This window comes from Podarcis raffonei, chromosome 12 (genome assembly GCF_027172205.1).
Source record: "Podarcis raffonei isolate rPodRaf1 chromosome 12, rPodRaf1.pri, whole genome shotgun sequence".
Lineage (NCBI taxonomy): Eukaryota > Metazoa > Chordata > Lepidosauria > Squamata > Lacertidae > Podarcis > Podarcis raffonei.
In genome coordinates, this window is record NC_070613.1 from 14,771,432 (window position 1) to 14,788,649 (window position 17,218).

Genomic DNA, 17,218 nt, shown 5'->3' on the forward strand with positions numbered 1-17,218 from the left:
CGAAAGCTCAGAAAAAGCTCAATATGGAGGCTAAATGGCCGAAATATTGGGAAATTTTGGAACAAGACGGAGATAGACTAAAACTGCAGAGTTTTGAGAAACTAAAGAACAAAGTGCGAGACTGGCTTCATTATTATCAGATAATGGAGGCATATAATTTGGACAAGAAAATTGGCTTCCAGGTGGAAAAATCAAAATTAGAAACAGAACTGTTAGAACCCAAAACTAAGAATTTGTCAAGGATGTATAATTTGCTGTTGAAATGGAATACTCAGGATGAAACGGTGAAATCTGTTATGATTAAATGGGCACAAGATGTTGGACACAATATTATGTTTGCTGACTGGGAACAGTTATGGACCACAGGTATGAAGTTTACGGCATGTAATGCCTTAAGAGAGAATATTATGAAAATGATATACAGGTGGTACATGACCCCAGTCAAGCTAGCAAAAATCTACCATTTGCCCGATAATAAATGTTGGAAATGTAAAGAAACTGAAGGTACATTCTTTCACCTTTGGTGGACGTGCCCAAGGATTAAGGCTTTCTGGGAGACGATATATAATGAATTGAAAAAGGTATTCAAATATACCTTCTTGAAGAAACCGGAGGCCTTTCTTCTGGGCATAGTCGACCAATCGGTGTTAAAGAAGGACAGAACTTTCTTTATGTACGCTACAACAGCAGCAAGAATACTTATCGCAAAATATTGGAAGACACAAGATCTGCCCACTCTGGAAGAATGGCAGATGAAGGTGATGGATTACATGGAATTAGCGGAAATGACCGGCAGGATCCGAGACCAGGGGGAGGAGTCAGTGGAAGAAGACTGGAAGAAATTTAAAGATTATTTACAGAGACACTGTAAAATTAATGAACTTTAGAATAATGTTGGATTGAAATTAAGTGGTTTCTAGCTGTAATGAGTTAAAAGAATATGAAAAAATGGGTTTATATAAGTAAAATTTCAAGATCAGAACAATTTAAGAATAAAGATTTGGGTAGAATAAAGAGGGAAACAAATTGCTGAGCTAATAAATTGAATTGGAATACAAAAAAGAGAGGTATGAGGAGGTCCGAGAAACAAGTAAATGGAAAAATAATGTAATGGAAAGATTGATTGTTTTTAACAGTTTTTATTCTGTATTTTTTCTTTTTTCTCTTTTTGTTTTATTTTTTGTAATGTAAAAATCTTAATAAAAATCTTATTAAAAAAAATTAACCCAAGCATTTTTCCAATCTGTTTTAGGGAGAATGTTACAGTAAGATGTAAATATCAACTTTGTGGCAACCTTCAGAGGCTTAGGGATGGGTGAGAGGCAACAAAAGAGATGTGTATGCCTGCCACAACACAGGCACCAAGATGTGCTGTTATGTATGCCTCCATTTTAGCAATTGACAGTGGCTTAACTCAAACAAATGGAAACACTGCTGGAGTTTTAGAACATCATACATCAAATCAAAATCTTCACCTTGGATTACAGCAACTTTCTTTTTAAAAGTGCCTGATGAATCAAATTATGATGGTGAAATACTTACATATCCTTCATCTCTATCTTGCCATCCCCAGATATCACTGTTTTGTTGTACTAGCAACTGGTAAGGGTATCCTCCCATTTCAAAAGAAGGAATGGTCACGTCGCCAGTTTCATTTTGGAGCGCCTCACTAGCACTGCATGAGCTATCCGTTTTGTTAAAAGATGAATTAATCCACAAATATCCCATCAGATATTCCTGATCATCTGTAAACTTGGCCGATGAAAACAACCTACTTAGTGGAGCAGATGGACAAAGCGGATCACCTTGAGAATCGCCTATATCCATTTTGTGTGTGTTATCAGATTCCTTTAATATATCTTCCATCAGATCCAATACATGCTTTGCATTGCCTTGGTCACATTCTTGATCGTTAACAGAGGCCAGAGGTATTTCGTACGAAGGAGTAGCGGCATATTTGTCTACTTGCTTGGGGTCAATACAAATCCCACCTGTATCAGTACAAGTCAGAGAGTCTTCGGCATCTGATCTGGAAGCACATTCCACCTCAACGTTCAGCTGGCCATTTTGGGGAGCAAAGTCCTTTGCATTTTCTGTTAATATATCTGCACAGGGAATTGAAGCTTCAGAATTTAAAGGCCTAAGAGGGCACATGGTTTCCATTATACTTTGTTTGGGTAAAGAGCTGTTTTTGTAGAATCCTGTTTTCCCTCCCCTTGATCTGGTAGATGTCTCAGTGTGACTAGTTTCTATTTTTACATTTCTAGCATCGCTTTCATCAACTGATGCAGGAAGTCTCTCTGTTTCAAGCTGACTATTAGCTTTATCAATCTGCAGGATACTTAAAGACTCCTCCAGAACTAAAGGCCTCTCTTGCATATTTGAAGATACTCTAAGTTTTTGCATTAGATCATTATTGCCATTTAACATACAGTCATCTTGAACAGTGAAATTTTCAGAATTTGCCTTGGTTTCTATTTCACTATGTGTTTTCCTTTCATGGTGTTTTTCCCATTTCAACCCATTTAGAGGCTCTTCTGCAGTTGCTATTAATTTGTGAGGGTCAGTCCCTGCACTCAGCTGATCTTCCAGTCTATGGAATGTACATTTGTTCCATAGCTTGCATTGTTCATCATTCAAATCCATCTCACTCGCTTCAGAATGTGCTAAAGAGACACAGCAGCTGTTATCTTCGTTAAGTGAACTGGAATAGTCATTTGTTTTGCCATCCTTTTTAGAGAGGTTGTGTGGAACTTGAACTTCCAAGCAATTTTCATTTTGGATTCTTTCATATTCATTTACATTTACATTAAGAGGCTTAGAAAAAGTTAATGTCTCTTCGCTTCCCCATGATCCTTCTGTCAAATCACTCATCTCTGAAGGTATGTTATCTAGGTTGTTATGAAGGTTTTGCTGAGCAGCCCTTATAAAGTTGCCATCTTCATAACTGGTAAACTCTGAAACATGGGGTATTTCCGCTTCAAAAGCCACACTCTCTGATGTTGGAAGTGTTTTAATGGTGCTTTCTTTCAGATCCTCATGGGAGCAGAATGTTCCAAGATCAGAAACATCTTCATATTTCAGGAGTAGCTCTGGATTAAACTGTTCAGAAAAGTTAGGGGCTTTCTTATCACTGCAGGCAGATACTCTCCAAAATTCATTTGTGCTTCCTGTAAAGTTTTGCCTATTCACTTGACTTTGGTTTTTTGTGTTATTTTGACTTACAGAGAGGAAATCACCAGTTGTGTCCTCAAACTCTGATGAAAACTTCAGGCTTCCCAACAACTGTTTAGAGTTTTCATCTTCGGTATTTTGATTTTCATTAGATTCAGACTTTACAGCTTCAGTGACACATTTGTTCTCACTATTGAAAAGGGAAGTCCATGCATGAGTCCTGCTTTTTAATTGCAGAGAATATTTCATGCCTTTCTCCAAATGCACAGGTGTTGGAGAATTATTGTTTTCACCAAGGGATTCATTCACAAAGATTCTACTACTATCTACCATATTGATTTCCTGGGTTCTATTTTTAGTAAGATCGTCCCCATGTGCTTGTGCCCTTAACACATCTGCTGCTATTCTGTCAGTATTTAACCTGTGATCCCCATTCACTAAGCCAACTGGAGCTTTTACCCCCATTTCACTGTTTGGTATCAGTAAACTATCCTTTATTATATTGGGAGATTCATCTTTCAGAGCACTGAAGTCAACAGGCAGCTGAACCGGCTTCTTCGGAACTAACAATTCCTTCCCACTTTCCCCAGGCCATGTCATACCGTACATCTCCTGAACAGCTGAACTTTCTACCTCTAAAGCAGTGTCTCCGTGCACAATAGCTTGCCCTTCTTCTAGAGCCATTCTCAGATCATCATCAACTATACAAATACTGTAGAATTCATCTCTGGTACTTATACGGGGCCTGTCAATATCAAGATAAGCAAAGCTTGAAGCTGCTGTTTCTCTGTCTGCTCTACCTGAACGTACTGCACTACAATTACTTTTAACAGGATCTACTTTATCCTGCACTAATAAGCACTCACCCATAACTGGCTTGCCTTTTATTCCACATGTACTTAAGGCTTTCGGGAAGATGCTTCCTTGGCTTACAGCCACCGGCACACATGAAGAAGTACTTTCAAATGAACGGCATGGCTTTCCAGCTACAGTAGATCCTGTTTCACTATTGCTATTAATATGGTAGCTGCCTGCATTATTCACACATTGAACGTTACTACTGCTACTTTCTGGAAGATTTTCAGCACCATCCATATCTTCCATTCGTCCGCACTCTTGTAAACTGCCATACCCATTCAAGACCTTTCTTGCATTATACGGATAAAGATTAAAAGATCTACTGGGGTTGTGGCCAACTTCAGCGATCCCCGCACAATGGCCTGAAGGATATTTAACTGACTCTACGCAATTATTATGAATAGCAGGTGTTCCAGAAACTGCCTCTTGGATTACATGCAGCTCCTTTCTTTCCATGGTCTCCAAAATGGAAGTTAAAGTTTTACTTATCCCGTTTTCTGACGTCTCCTCTTCAGTTGATTTTTGCAAAAGACTCATCTTCTCATTCTTGCTGTTGAGTTCTTTACTGAAACAGCAACCCATTTTTATGTTGCCTTTTACAAGTCCCGGAACTGTGAGCTCTTTACTGCATATACCCACTTCACTTCAAGGCTGCTGGGCAGACAAGCCAACACCCAGATGCCAAAAATAGCACTGTTTAAACAGTGCAGGGGGTTCATATGCTATTGCCACTCAAAATCCAAAGCCCAGTTCCTAAAATGCCTCTATGTAAAGCCGGCATTATGCTAAACAATGTGACTTTCAGCTATCTATTTTTCTGGCTTGTACTAGGTATTTGGAGGATTTTCTTCATTTTTTCATTTCCCAAACAATGAAAGTGTTCAGAACTTTAGCTGTCTGTCTCTCCTTCTAAATGTAAGAATGCCTTGTCAGAACAGCCACTCCCATATTGAACCGAATAACAAAAAAGGGTGCATATGCATCCTAACCTACTGCAATACTGCATGTTAATTTGCTATAATTAGGAATTGATAGAACAAGGAAACTCTGTTAGGGACTCAACAAGATTTTTCTATCCAAAGTACACTTCAAAGCCTCAGAGTTCATTCTAAAGGTACTGCAAATTAAAACCGCTCCAATAATTCCTCGCTTTTTAAATTTTTTGCGGGGCAGGAGAGAGAAGACGACAATAAAGACCATCCTGCTTGCCCACTTCCAACATGTAATTTACATACTATTCTCACATGACCATTTGCACTAACACAATTCACCTCAATTTCTCGATGTGCTGCCCAAAACTGGGGCAGGTGGGGGGGGATGTGTCTGAAACAATTCAGTTCTGCCCACAAAAGGAGAAAGTCCACAAAAGAAAAACCATTCCATGTGGCATACATTGACTAGGAAAACCAACAGGTTTTGCCTCATTCTGGCTAAAGAGAGAATGTCCACAAGTTACAGAAGGGATGGGGAACATTTTTGGCTCTGGGGATCAGGTTTTTATCTGGCCCTGCCCGATGGGCCAAATTTGACAGATGGGTGTGAATGTGAATCCTCATTTCCTGATGTGCAGGTTCAGATGTCTAAAGCTTTGTTGGCCAGCCTATGTTTTCCTAAACCAAGAGAACCATGATGCCTGTTCTGAGAAAGATAATCAGGCTACATTACCGTATTTTTCCCTCTATAACACGCAGATTTTTTCTCCTAAAAAGGAAGGGGAAATGTCTGTGCGTGTTATTGAGCGAATGTGTGGTCCCTGGAGCCGAAAAATCAGGCAAAAATCAAATCGCGCTTCACGGAGAAGGGAAATCTGAAAAGAGGAAGTGGCTGCTTTCCTGCATTCTGCCTCAGGGTCTTACTGCCCACCCTCCTCTGTTTCCTTGCTGTGTTTGCTGAAACGGAACAAAGAGCAGGGAAAGCCCCTCCCCTCCAGGCAAGCAGAGGGGAAAGCAGAGTGTAGTCTCTGTGCTCCGGTGCTGCTGGGGGAGAGGGAGAGAGAGAGAGGGGGAGGGAGGGAGGGGGAGAGAGAGAGAGAGAGAGAGAGAGAGAGAGAAATGGCTGGGGTGGGGGGAAACTTTTGCCTTTCTTTTCTCCCTCCCGTTAAATCCCTCTCCTGCATTCTTAGCCAGCTGCTTCTCTGCACACCACCTCATGTCCCTTCTTTGTTTTTCCTTCGCTCCCCATTTAAAATGTGGTTACAAAGCATAGATCCACATGGATCCTCAGGATCTTTGCATTGGGTCACCCCAAATTCACCATCAGATCACATAGCATGTCCATGGCTACAGCCTGCCCCCCCAAAATCACGCACCCACTGTTGCCTGGGGCTGCAATGGTGCAAAAACATGGTTAAAAAGCATGGATCCACATGGATCCTCAGGATCTTTGCATTGGGTCACTCCAAATTCACCATCAGATCACATAGCATGTCCATGGCTACAGCCTGCACCAAAAAAAATCACGCACCCACTGTTGCCTGGGGCTGCAATGGTGCAAAAATGTGGTTACAAAGCATGGATCCACAGGGATTCTCAGGATCTTTGCATTGGGTCACCCCAAATTCACTATCAGATCACATAGCATGTCCATGGCTACAGCCTGCACCAAAAAAATCACGCACCCACTGTTGCCTGGGGCTGCAATGGTGCAAAAATGTGGTTACAAAGCATGGATCCACAGGGATTCTCAGGATCTTTGCATTGGGTCACCCCAAATTCACCATCAGATCACATAGCATGTCCATGGCTACAGCCTGTACCAAAAAAATCACGCACCCACTGTTGCCTGGGGCTGCAATGGTGCAAAAATGTGGTTACAAAGCATGGATCCACAGGGATTCTCAGGATCTTTGCATTCGGTCACCCCAAATTCACCATCAGATCACATAGCATGTCCATGGCTACAGCCTGCACCAGAAAAATCACGCACCCACTGTTGCCTGGGGCTGCAATGGTGCAAAAACGTGGTTACAAAGCATGGATCCACAGGAATTCTCAGGATTTTTGCATTGGGTCACCCCAAATTCACCATCAGATCACATAGCATGTCCATGGCTACAGCCTGCACCAGAAAAATCACGCACCCACTGTTGCCTGGGGCTGCAATGGTGCAAAAACGTGGTTACAAAGCATGGATCCACAGGAATTCTCAGGATTTTTGCATTGGGTCACCCCAAATTCACCATCAGATCACATAGCATGTCCATGGCTACAGCCTGCACCAGAAAAATCACGCACCCACTGTTGCCTGGGGCTGCAATGGTGCAAAAACGTGGTTACAAAGCATGGATCCACAGGAATTCTCAGGATTTTTGCATTGGGTCACCCCAAATTCACCATCAGATCACATGTCTGTGGCCACAGCATGAAGCACAAAAATGATACATCCACTGTTTCATTCAGAATGTTTTTTCCCTTGTTTTCCTCCTCTAAAAACGATGTGCGTGTTATGGTCAGGTGCGTGTTATAGAGCGAAAAATACGGTAATTCCCTTGGCTGAGCCAATATCTGCCATTACCACAAGATATTCTTCACCACGCTTTTGGTGGGATATTGTTAATAAAGAATCCCACTGCTGGGCAAGCCATTTGCAAATGTCCTCGACAAGGCTTGTGCAGCAATAAAATATCATCCAGCACCTCTCTGCACCAGTAGCTGCCCTTGCTGAATTAATTCAGTCTGCTGCTACTACTACGCACATAGGAAAGAAAAGGTTGCTTGCCCAAAGGCTGACGCCAAGATTGATTGTGCTGAAATTCAGATATATAGTACAAGAATATTGTAGCATGCCCATTTTCACAGGTTCACAAACTTGGGGGATGCTCCTGGACTCATCATTGTCACTGGAGGCTCAGGTGGCCTCAGTGGATAGGATTGCCTTTTTCCAGGTCTGAATGGTTCCCCTTCCACAGCCCCTTTTGGACAGAGATGACGTGGGCCGGTGTACCCCATGCTCTGGTAACTCCCAGTTTGGATTATTGCAACAGGCTTAGTGTAGGGTTGCCCTTGAAGGAGACTCGGAAACTTCAATTGGTCCAAATGCAGCAACCAGACCTTATATAGAAATTTAATAAATATAATGATGATGATGATATACCTCTGTTTTAAAACAGCTGCATTGGTTGCTAGTTCATTTCCAAGCCTACTTCAAAATGCTTATGTTGGTGTTTAAACCCCTAAACAACTCAGGCCCCCAATACCCGAAAAGTCATCTCCTTCCCTTTAAACCTTATTGGGTGCTAAGATTGGCAGACGGAGCCCAGGAGAGGTTAACTCTGTGGCAGCAACTAAGTTGTGGAACTCCCTCCTAAAAAAGCTGCATCTGGCACCTTCATTATACAGCTTCCCATATACAGCTTTTGACAGTTGAGATTATATGTTTCGGACCCACCTTGTTTCTGTGCCTGTGCTCTGAACTGTTTTTAATATTGTGTTTTAATGTTGTAACTCGCCCTGGAGCCTTAGAGTGAAGGGTGGGTAATCAATCAATCAATAGTAATAATAGTAGTAGTAATAATAATTTCAATTTATCCAAATTTCATTTTGTGGACTCTACTATTCCAGAAGACCTCTCTTAACGCTGTTTGCTATTGAAATGAAAGCCCTGTGTGTGGCAGCAGAAAGTCAAAAAAGCAAGCATATATATAAAAAAATTGTTACACACAGTAGCTTATTCCTGTTTTAGACTAAGGGAACCTGTGACAAAACTTCTCCTTTGAATGAATATAACTAGCAGAACCAGAAAGCTGAAAGGTTGCTTTCTGTTTCATATGCTTAGCACAACTAAATGAAATGAGCCAAGAAAAGACTTCTATTTGCTGCAGAACCAATACAGAAAATAACTTGTATCACAAGTTACCCAAAGCAGGCATAAGATTCATAGGATAGAACAGTGGCTAAAATAACCACACTTTCATGCATTCAGGTTTATCAAGTCTTTGCCATGATACTTACTAGATGAGAACTATCTTTAACTTCTTGTACTTGCTGCACCTGCGGTTCAGCCACAACTTTAGGGTCCTGATCAGAAGTCATGAGCTGCCTGCTTTCTGGCTCCTCAGAGAGAACTGTATTGATCACCACCTAAGCTGCAGGATAGAAGAAAAAGGGCATTAAGAATGCATAGCTTATTTTGTATATTGCTAATTGTGGTAAACAGAAGGCAATGCCACTCAATAACAGTTTACAGACTGCACTGAAAAGTCCAGGGTTCATACTGGATCTTCAATTTTAAAAAACATGATTCATAGCCTCACTGGCAAAGACAAAATTTCTGTATAAATACGTGATGAGCTACCACAATGATTCTAAAAAGTATGTCCAAACTACTCCATCATGGTTTGTGTGTTTAGTTTGGCTTATTACCTCATCAAGTTACTCTCTGAAGAACAAGGGGACACAAAATTTAAGGTTGTAAAGTTGATTGTAACTGTGAATGATGTTGCAAAGGAAGGAAGGAAGAAATAGAACCGTGCCCACCAAGCTGATAGACTGGCCAGTTGACTCCATGGAAACAATTGGCATTTGCAATAAAGACTGGACAGATGACTAAACATGTTTGATTAGTAAGCAATGTTTATACATGGGTGTCTCCATATTTGAAAACAAATACAGTCCTAGTTAGGTGTGTGAAGTATCACCAAAACAGACTGGTCATATTGCTAAAGGATTGAGAAACTGCAATTCGCAAAAGTGTTTTATATAGAGCAGGCGTGGGCAGACTTCAGTTTTGTAGGATCTACTTTTTGTTTTTTACTAGAACTCTAGGGTTCTAGTTCAAAATAGTGGCGGGTCAGAGCCAGTTGTCTGCTGAACCTCACTGTGCCAAAGACTGGGATAATTTGCATATACATAGTGCAAAACTGCATTTAAGTAGAAGAGCCTCTAGTCTTGCTATTAGTAGTCAAATCCTTGCTGGCCAACTGGTGTGTCTACTGCAAATCACCCCATGATCAAACTTCGGCCTATGCAGACATAAAGACTTTCAAAATGTAATTTGACAATGCTATGCATATCTTGGGGACGCGGGTGGCGCTGTGGGTAAAACCTCAGCGCCTAGGACTTGCCGATCGCATGGTCGGCAGTTCGAATCCCCGCGGCGGGGTGCGCTCCCGTCGTTCGGTCCCAGCGCCTGCCAACCTAGCAGTTCGAAAGCACCTCTGGGTGCAAGTAGATAAATAGGGACCGCTTACCAGCGGGAAGGTAAACGGCGTTTCCATGTGCTGCGCTGGCTCGCCAGATGCAGCTTGTCACGCTGGCCACGTGACCCGGAAGTGTCTGCGGACAGTGCTGGCTCCCGGCCTATAGAGTGAGATGAGCGCACAACCCTGGAGTCTGGCAAGACTGGCCCGAACGGGCAGGGGTACCTTTACCTTTTTTTTAAGCATATCTTGATTTTTATTTTTCATGTAGCCATTCAGATTAGACAATTTTAGCTGCATCGTTGCAATTTATACAATTTATACAACCCTATGACATAGAAGATGGGTGGCACAAATGCCAAGTATCTATCCCACACAGGGATTTTGAATGAAGCACTAGGATAACAGTGTGGTGTGGTGGATAGAGCTGTCTTCCTCAGCCTAATGTCCTTCAGATGTTTGGACTAAAACTCTCATCAACCACAAATGGCATAGCTAATGGTAAGAGGTTTTGGCAGTTTTAAGTCTAAAATGTCTGGCATCAAGTGGAGGAAGGCTGGGTTACAATGATGGACGTAGACTAGGGAGGTCAAATTGCTGCTCAGCCGTAAGATCGCTACTTGGCTGGAGAGAGGCTTCATAAGAAATTATTCATAATTCAAATTTAATAAATGAAGTACCTATCATGACTTTGCCGCCTGCAAAATCGGATTAACACAATATTAAACCTTCTGAGGCAGCTGCTGCAACAAGTATTTAGCATGACTGAAAGTGCTATAGAAAAAAACGTTGGAACACACAAGCCTTTCACCAATGCTCCTGGTTCGGTACCCTGAAACCCACTTCAGCAGGAAACACCAGCTCTTTGAAATTTACAAAGAAAGCACTGTTGGCTAATATGAACAGCTGCACTGCAACATACAACATATGCTGGTTTCACTGATCTTCCCCAGCCTTTCCAATGAAGCTGTGTTTAGCTCTATGCATAGGGGAATAGCTATATCACATTTCTCTATCACAGTTCCCAGGCTGCTGCTGCTTCTTATTTGTATTGCATTTTACAGCTATAACAAAACATATCTTAAATATTAAATCACAAAAAGCAATAACTGAAGCCAATTTAAATAATCAAGAACAATCCCCAAGAAAACAAAATAAAATCAATTGCAAAGAAACTGTTGTGTATGGTGAATACTATATTTCTGCTTCACAGATGTTTGTGCTAAGAAGACTTATCTCATTTCATCTTGTGAAAAAAACCAGCACACTAATTCTTTTAAATGAAATTTGTCATTTTTGCATTTGAACTTGACAACTTTTACTTGCAATGATGGAGAATCCATTCTCCTTTCCTGGTCAAATCTACTATAGCAGAAGACAACATGGAGTTCCTTTCTTCCTGATCAAGACCATTCCATAATTTGCCAGTTAAAAAAAAATAGAGACAGATAATTCAGAATCACAGATTTTAGTGCAGTACTGAAGACACATTAATTTTGAATTTTCAGCAACGAACTTCTTGGCTCTAAAGACTCTGCTGCATAAGGTGAAAGCATTCAATGGAGCAAGGCCCATCTTATCAGGATTCAAGTTCAGCTTCTTGTCTCTCATTCATGCCACTGCCAATGGGATGAAAAACACTCTCCCAACACTACCTTCTGCATTCTGTACCCTGCGCAGACCAGAACCACTGTAGCACAATGCCCCCAATTCCCATTCCAGATAGCCGCACTATTGTGATTTGGCACTGAAAGCTGCAGAGACATCAAGAAGGAAGAGCAAGTCACACTCCCCTTGTCCCACTATCTGTAAAGGTCATCCATCATGCAGAGCAAGACGTGATTCTGTACCATGGCCAGATTGGAACCCAGACTGGAACGGATCCAAGAATGCTTGTGTTATCAAAGAATGCTTGCAGATGTCCCACCACCTTCCTCAAGAAGGGGGTATTTGTGAATGCTTGATAGTTACTCCAGCCCAAAGGGTTCAGGGATCATTTCTTTAGAAGTGGCCATACCACCCCTATCTGAAGGCAACAGGGACAACTCCCTGAGAGAAGGGCATCCAAATGGGTCCATCACCCATACAGGGGAAACTGCCACTACCAGTCCAAACTTCACCAGGTAACATTCCAACCATGATAAGGGACTGCATTGCACACCCACACCCCACCCGGTTACATCTGGACCTTCCCTCATATCACTTGGGTCAAAGACTACATAAAGGGCATGCCCTGCCTCATGTGTTGGTTCTATGACCATTAGCTGTATGGTTGTCATGGAGACCATGAAGCTACATGGCGGTCCAAGAGCAATCTCCGCATGCATGCAGAAAGTGCCAAAAACAATGCCAAAGACTGTCTTCGTCACCTCATCAGGGATGTTGGTGGACAACAGGATTTTTGATAGACTAGCATCCTAAACCATCCTAAGATCAAGAGGTTTTCTGGTAAAGGAGATGGTGCTTCTATGGACCATAACAACACACATATCCTCCATCTAGCCTGGTGTTGTACTGAGGACCCAAAAGGGTACAGTTGAGTTAGATGAAGCTCACCCAGCTCATCCATCCAAGCATTGGTAACACATGCCAAGTCAGCCCTCTTCATCCACAATCAAGTTGTGAATAAGCAGTGTCTTATTCTGGACTGACCAGCACTACCAAATCAGACTGCTCAATGTATTCCCATAGTAGAGGTTTTCAATTTACTATTTTTAGCAAGGTGTAATGATTAGGTGAAGGGGAACGTGTGATCACTTAATTTTCACCCAAAGGATCTATGAAAGGATGAAGCACTTTTAGAACAAAACAAGAACTTGCTTACATTTAAAGAGGTTAAAGCTTAATTGTTACTTTTGAAAGGCACAACACTTTGTTTCAAATGAACACCCTTTACAGAGATGTTTAAGATCTTTCTTAAGTAACTTCACGCTTTTAACCTGTCACTGCTAAAATTCTTTCTAGGATAGCTATTGTCTAACTAACACTCCCAGTCCCTTCCAGAATCTTTCCCTTCTCCTCATGTAGACAGAACCTTGCCTGCTCACAGACAATCCCGTCTTACCTTCTGCCAGTTCACTATCTGACCCCACTCAGGTAGTCAGGGACTTTCTGTTTGGGTGGGCAGAAGGGGTCTCTATCCCTAATTCCAGGCCCCCATCTAACCCACAGACAATCTCCAGCCTGCACTCTCTCAGATAGTCCCTATCGCTATCTGACTGTGAACTGTCAGCATCTAATTTAAATTCCTCTCTCTCCTGATTAGCTGATCACTGGGTCACCAGGAAGCAAATCCAGGGCCTGTCAGTCTTCGAAACATTTCCTTTGGTGTTGACCCTACCATCTGTGGACGAGCCTATCCTTATATCAAGTTCTGGACCACACCCACACCTCAGCTGTATCCACTCAGCCAGCACACAAACAACACTCCACACTGCAGCCAGTCCTAAAATTCTTATCTGCAGGCAGGTATCTCACCAGACAGACAAACTGATGCAGGCAAAACACCATGCTCTTGCCACTTAAGATGTTCCCTTTCACTATCATAATTGCTATACAGAGGTAAACATCCTGCCAGCAAAGGCTTTTTTTGGTTAATAAGCTACTGAAAAGATGCCAGCAACTCTTTCATTCTCACCACCCTCTGCCTAGGGAGAAAGCGCATCTCTGAATAGGAAGCGGCACTAGAGTACTGTTTATTCTCCCTTTTGATGTTAGCAGTTTGTATATCATTAAGAGACCACATTACACCTTGCACAGCTAGCAGGCATCTGTTTTCAGCTGCTACACAGCAGCCAAGAAATGTTTAGATTCAGGAGGTGAAGATTTTCTCTCATATTCCAAGACAGTGCTGTAAAAAAACCATTACTGTCCATTTTAAGGCCAATATGGAAATACTTTTCGCTCTGCCCTTACTAACAACTACTAAAACATTAAATGTACAAGAGGCCTGCAGTCAAAGATCTACTTAGGTATTTCAGATATGTGATTCCTCACTTTTTTCAGATCCTGATTCTCTCTCCCACCTCTACCCTTATCATCTTTCCTCTGGACAATTGCCTCTTCTGAATCCAATCGCTTGTTTTGCTGTGCTTTCTTTCATGTCCACCGTCCCTTCTTTCCTAGGTCACTACTACTTAACTCCACTTTGCTAGGCCTTTCAGCTTGCTTGTTCTAAGCTCCAGGATCAGATGTCAGCTAATGGTACTTAATAATGAAAACTTCAAAATGGCAGCTTTCAGAAATGGCCACAAAAAACTGTAGCTGGCAAATTGTATTAAACAGGATAAAAGTTCAGAGTTACAGACATCTTAGTGTGGTTCCTTCCTCATATTCACGGAAACATCCTGTAAGAGCAGATATTTTGGAAGGGCTTCTATAGGTTGTGACCCAGTTTTCCATCTTCAAAGCTGAAAAAACTGCACAGACATGTACAGGACATGACAAACTGCTGGCAGCAATCAAGTACTGCCTATGATGAAATCTGAAATCCACCTGCAACTTTTACATGGCACAGATATGTAATATATAATTTTGATTGTATCTAGAACAGTTTTCCTAAAAACTCCGGGGGGTGGGCACAACCCACCTGCATTGTTGTTGCAAAGGGGAGTAGGTTTCACTTCTTTCTCTAAAAAAAATTATAAGTTGCTCCTTAGTTACTGGATAAGACTTCCCAAGCTGTCAGAGACTCGTGCAAAGTTCAGTTAGTTACATGGAGGAAATCCGTGTTCCATTATAGTTTACTGATATACTGCTTTGGGTGCCAAAGGCACTCAAAGTACCAAATAAAGGTACAATAAACCAAAAGTACAATAAACCAAAACCATATAAAATAGTAAAATCACAAAATATACTCCATTCATTAGTAGCACAACATGAACTGCCTATTGCAGAAATTAATATTCTCAGTTATTTTTTCCAGTGTAATAAAAAAAGATAAAGGTTGCCTTTAAAATCAATGATAGGCAACCATCCCTTAAACATGTTAAGACTATTCCTTTCTAAAAATTTACTTGTTCTGGGCCCTTCCTCTGGAGGCATGCACATTAAAAAATGCCATTTTATGCAAGGGAATGACACAAATACCCACCTTGATGGCAGCTTCTCAGAAAAAGCCATAACCAACTCAGAAAGTACAGTGACTGAAGACAGTCACCTCTCGGGGTCAGTGGGTGGAAACCTTATGCTACATGATACCAACAAACAAACTTGTCATGGCACACTAGTGCACTCTACCACTTAGTACTGGAATTACTGGTTTAAGTTTTTTTTTTCATCTCCACGTCTAGCAACCTGGCACTGCAGTTGTCCTCCCTGCCTCAAGTAAGGATCAGACAGATGCTAAGCTACCAGCACTCAGCTTTTGAGAGCTGAGTGCAATAGATGGAGGTCTCTATTTTTCACACCAGCCATTGCCACTCTATTCCATGCTCAGTCTTGGCAGGAACATTAGCTTCTTATGGTGATCTGGCTGGGCCCCCAGTTCTAGTTCATCCTTGGCCTCAAGCTGAGAGAGAAGGTAGGGAAGCAGACTCATTTAACTGTTAAAACTAGGGGTAGTCAACCTTTTTATACCTACCACCCACTAAGCATCTTTCTTGATGGTAAAATTTCCTTGCCGCCCACCAGCACTCAATAGAAGAAAGATTCAGCTTGTGCCGTAGAACCCCCTACCGCTCACCTAGAATCCTAAAACGCCTACTAGTGTTGACCAGGTTGACAACCCCTGGTTTAAACTATCTTTTAGGAAAGAGAGCTTACTGAAGATGTTGTCAGTACTGTGACAATAAGAACTGTGCTTCAGAAGCTAAGCCTCTATAGATGACAGTCTAACTCTGGTGATAATATAATCATTGGACGCCTAATGGATGTCTCTACAGTTTACAATTTTCACTGCTGAGGCTTGCAGTAGCTTCCAAAGCAAAGCTCCTATCGTCACGTTACTGGTTGTATTTAATTAAAATATTCTCATATTATAGTAAGTCATCTGAAGGGATGGGGCCTTCCAAGCTACTCCAGATAATACATTTAGCAGCCTCCAAAAACAAGAAGAAGGAGAACAACAACAAAGAATCCATTTTGGATCACCTTTGTACAGGACTTGCATTTAATTGAACACGGTCAGAGTGCTCTGGACAATACAAATAGCTGCGACAGAGCTGAACAATCCAACAGCTTTGTGGTTTTGCCAAAGACAACTCAGCATTCTAGATGCATAGCAACAGACAAAGTCTAATGGCTGTTGCCCTGGTTCAAAGTTCAAGAAGCAGCCCCAGAGGATTTTTCTTTTAAACACAAAAACCAAGCACATACTGATGTTCATTAGCTCTTCACTCATTGACTGTATCACAAAGTAGTGGCTAGGAGACCACCAAAGTTAAGAAAAAGACTAAAATGTTTCAGATAGCTTTTAAAATAAAGACAGTGGCAGTAACAAAAATTCTCCCAAACTGATCAATGAAAATTTAGAAATTAAAGAATTATGAGTTTCCATTCAACCATTTCAGACATTCACCCAGGTGCAAAATTAAGACCTTCATTCAAGAGTCATGTTCCCAGGGGAATTCAGCTTACTGTAGTGTGTCTATCACTTTTGATGCATGGCAATGAGACCCAGTTTTTTGTTTTATAAGTGATGGCAATTTATGTGCATCTGCTGCTGCTTGTCTGGGGGATGATGTAGTATTTCTTTACTTGTAAGTAGTAAAGATATGGTCTCATAGTTCACTTTTAATGATCAACTTATGCTGAACCCCCCCGCTGCCCCTTTCCTGGGGGACTGTCAATGATAGAAAAGTTGGGGGAAGCCCAAACACAGTAAGGTAAAATGGTATGAATTGAGAAGTCTGTGTAGCGGCTGCTGGCACAGTACCCTTCCTCCATTGTCCATGCTTCACTGTCAGGACAAACACTACCCCTCATTTCCAATGGAAAGTCACAAAAGTCCAGGAAGATCCTTAATAGCTGTGTCCTCACACCCTTCATGATGCAGCCTGGCTTTTATCTCCCATCACATGGGGCTGAAATCTGGTGAGAAGGGAAGCTGCA

General features: G+C 41.7%; 1 protein-coding gene across 1 annotated transcript in view; it reads right to left on the reverse strand.

The window, feature by feature from the left end:
* The window catches only part of LARP4B (La ribonucleoprotein 4B), a 60,815-nt gene that overhangs the window by 26,440 nt on the left and 17,157 nt on the right, over window positions 1–17,218 (reverse strand). Inside the window, exon 2 of the mRNA XM_053410055.1 lies at window positions 8,982–9,115. Within this exon, the coding sequence (XP_053266030.1) occupies window positions 8,982–9,062 (81 nt within the window). The 5' untranslated portion in view covers window positions 9,063–9,115. The remainder of the gene's footprint in view (window positions 1–8,981; window positions 9,116–17,218) is intronic.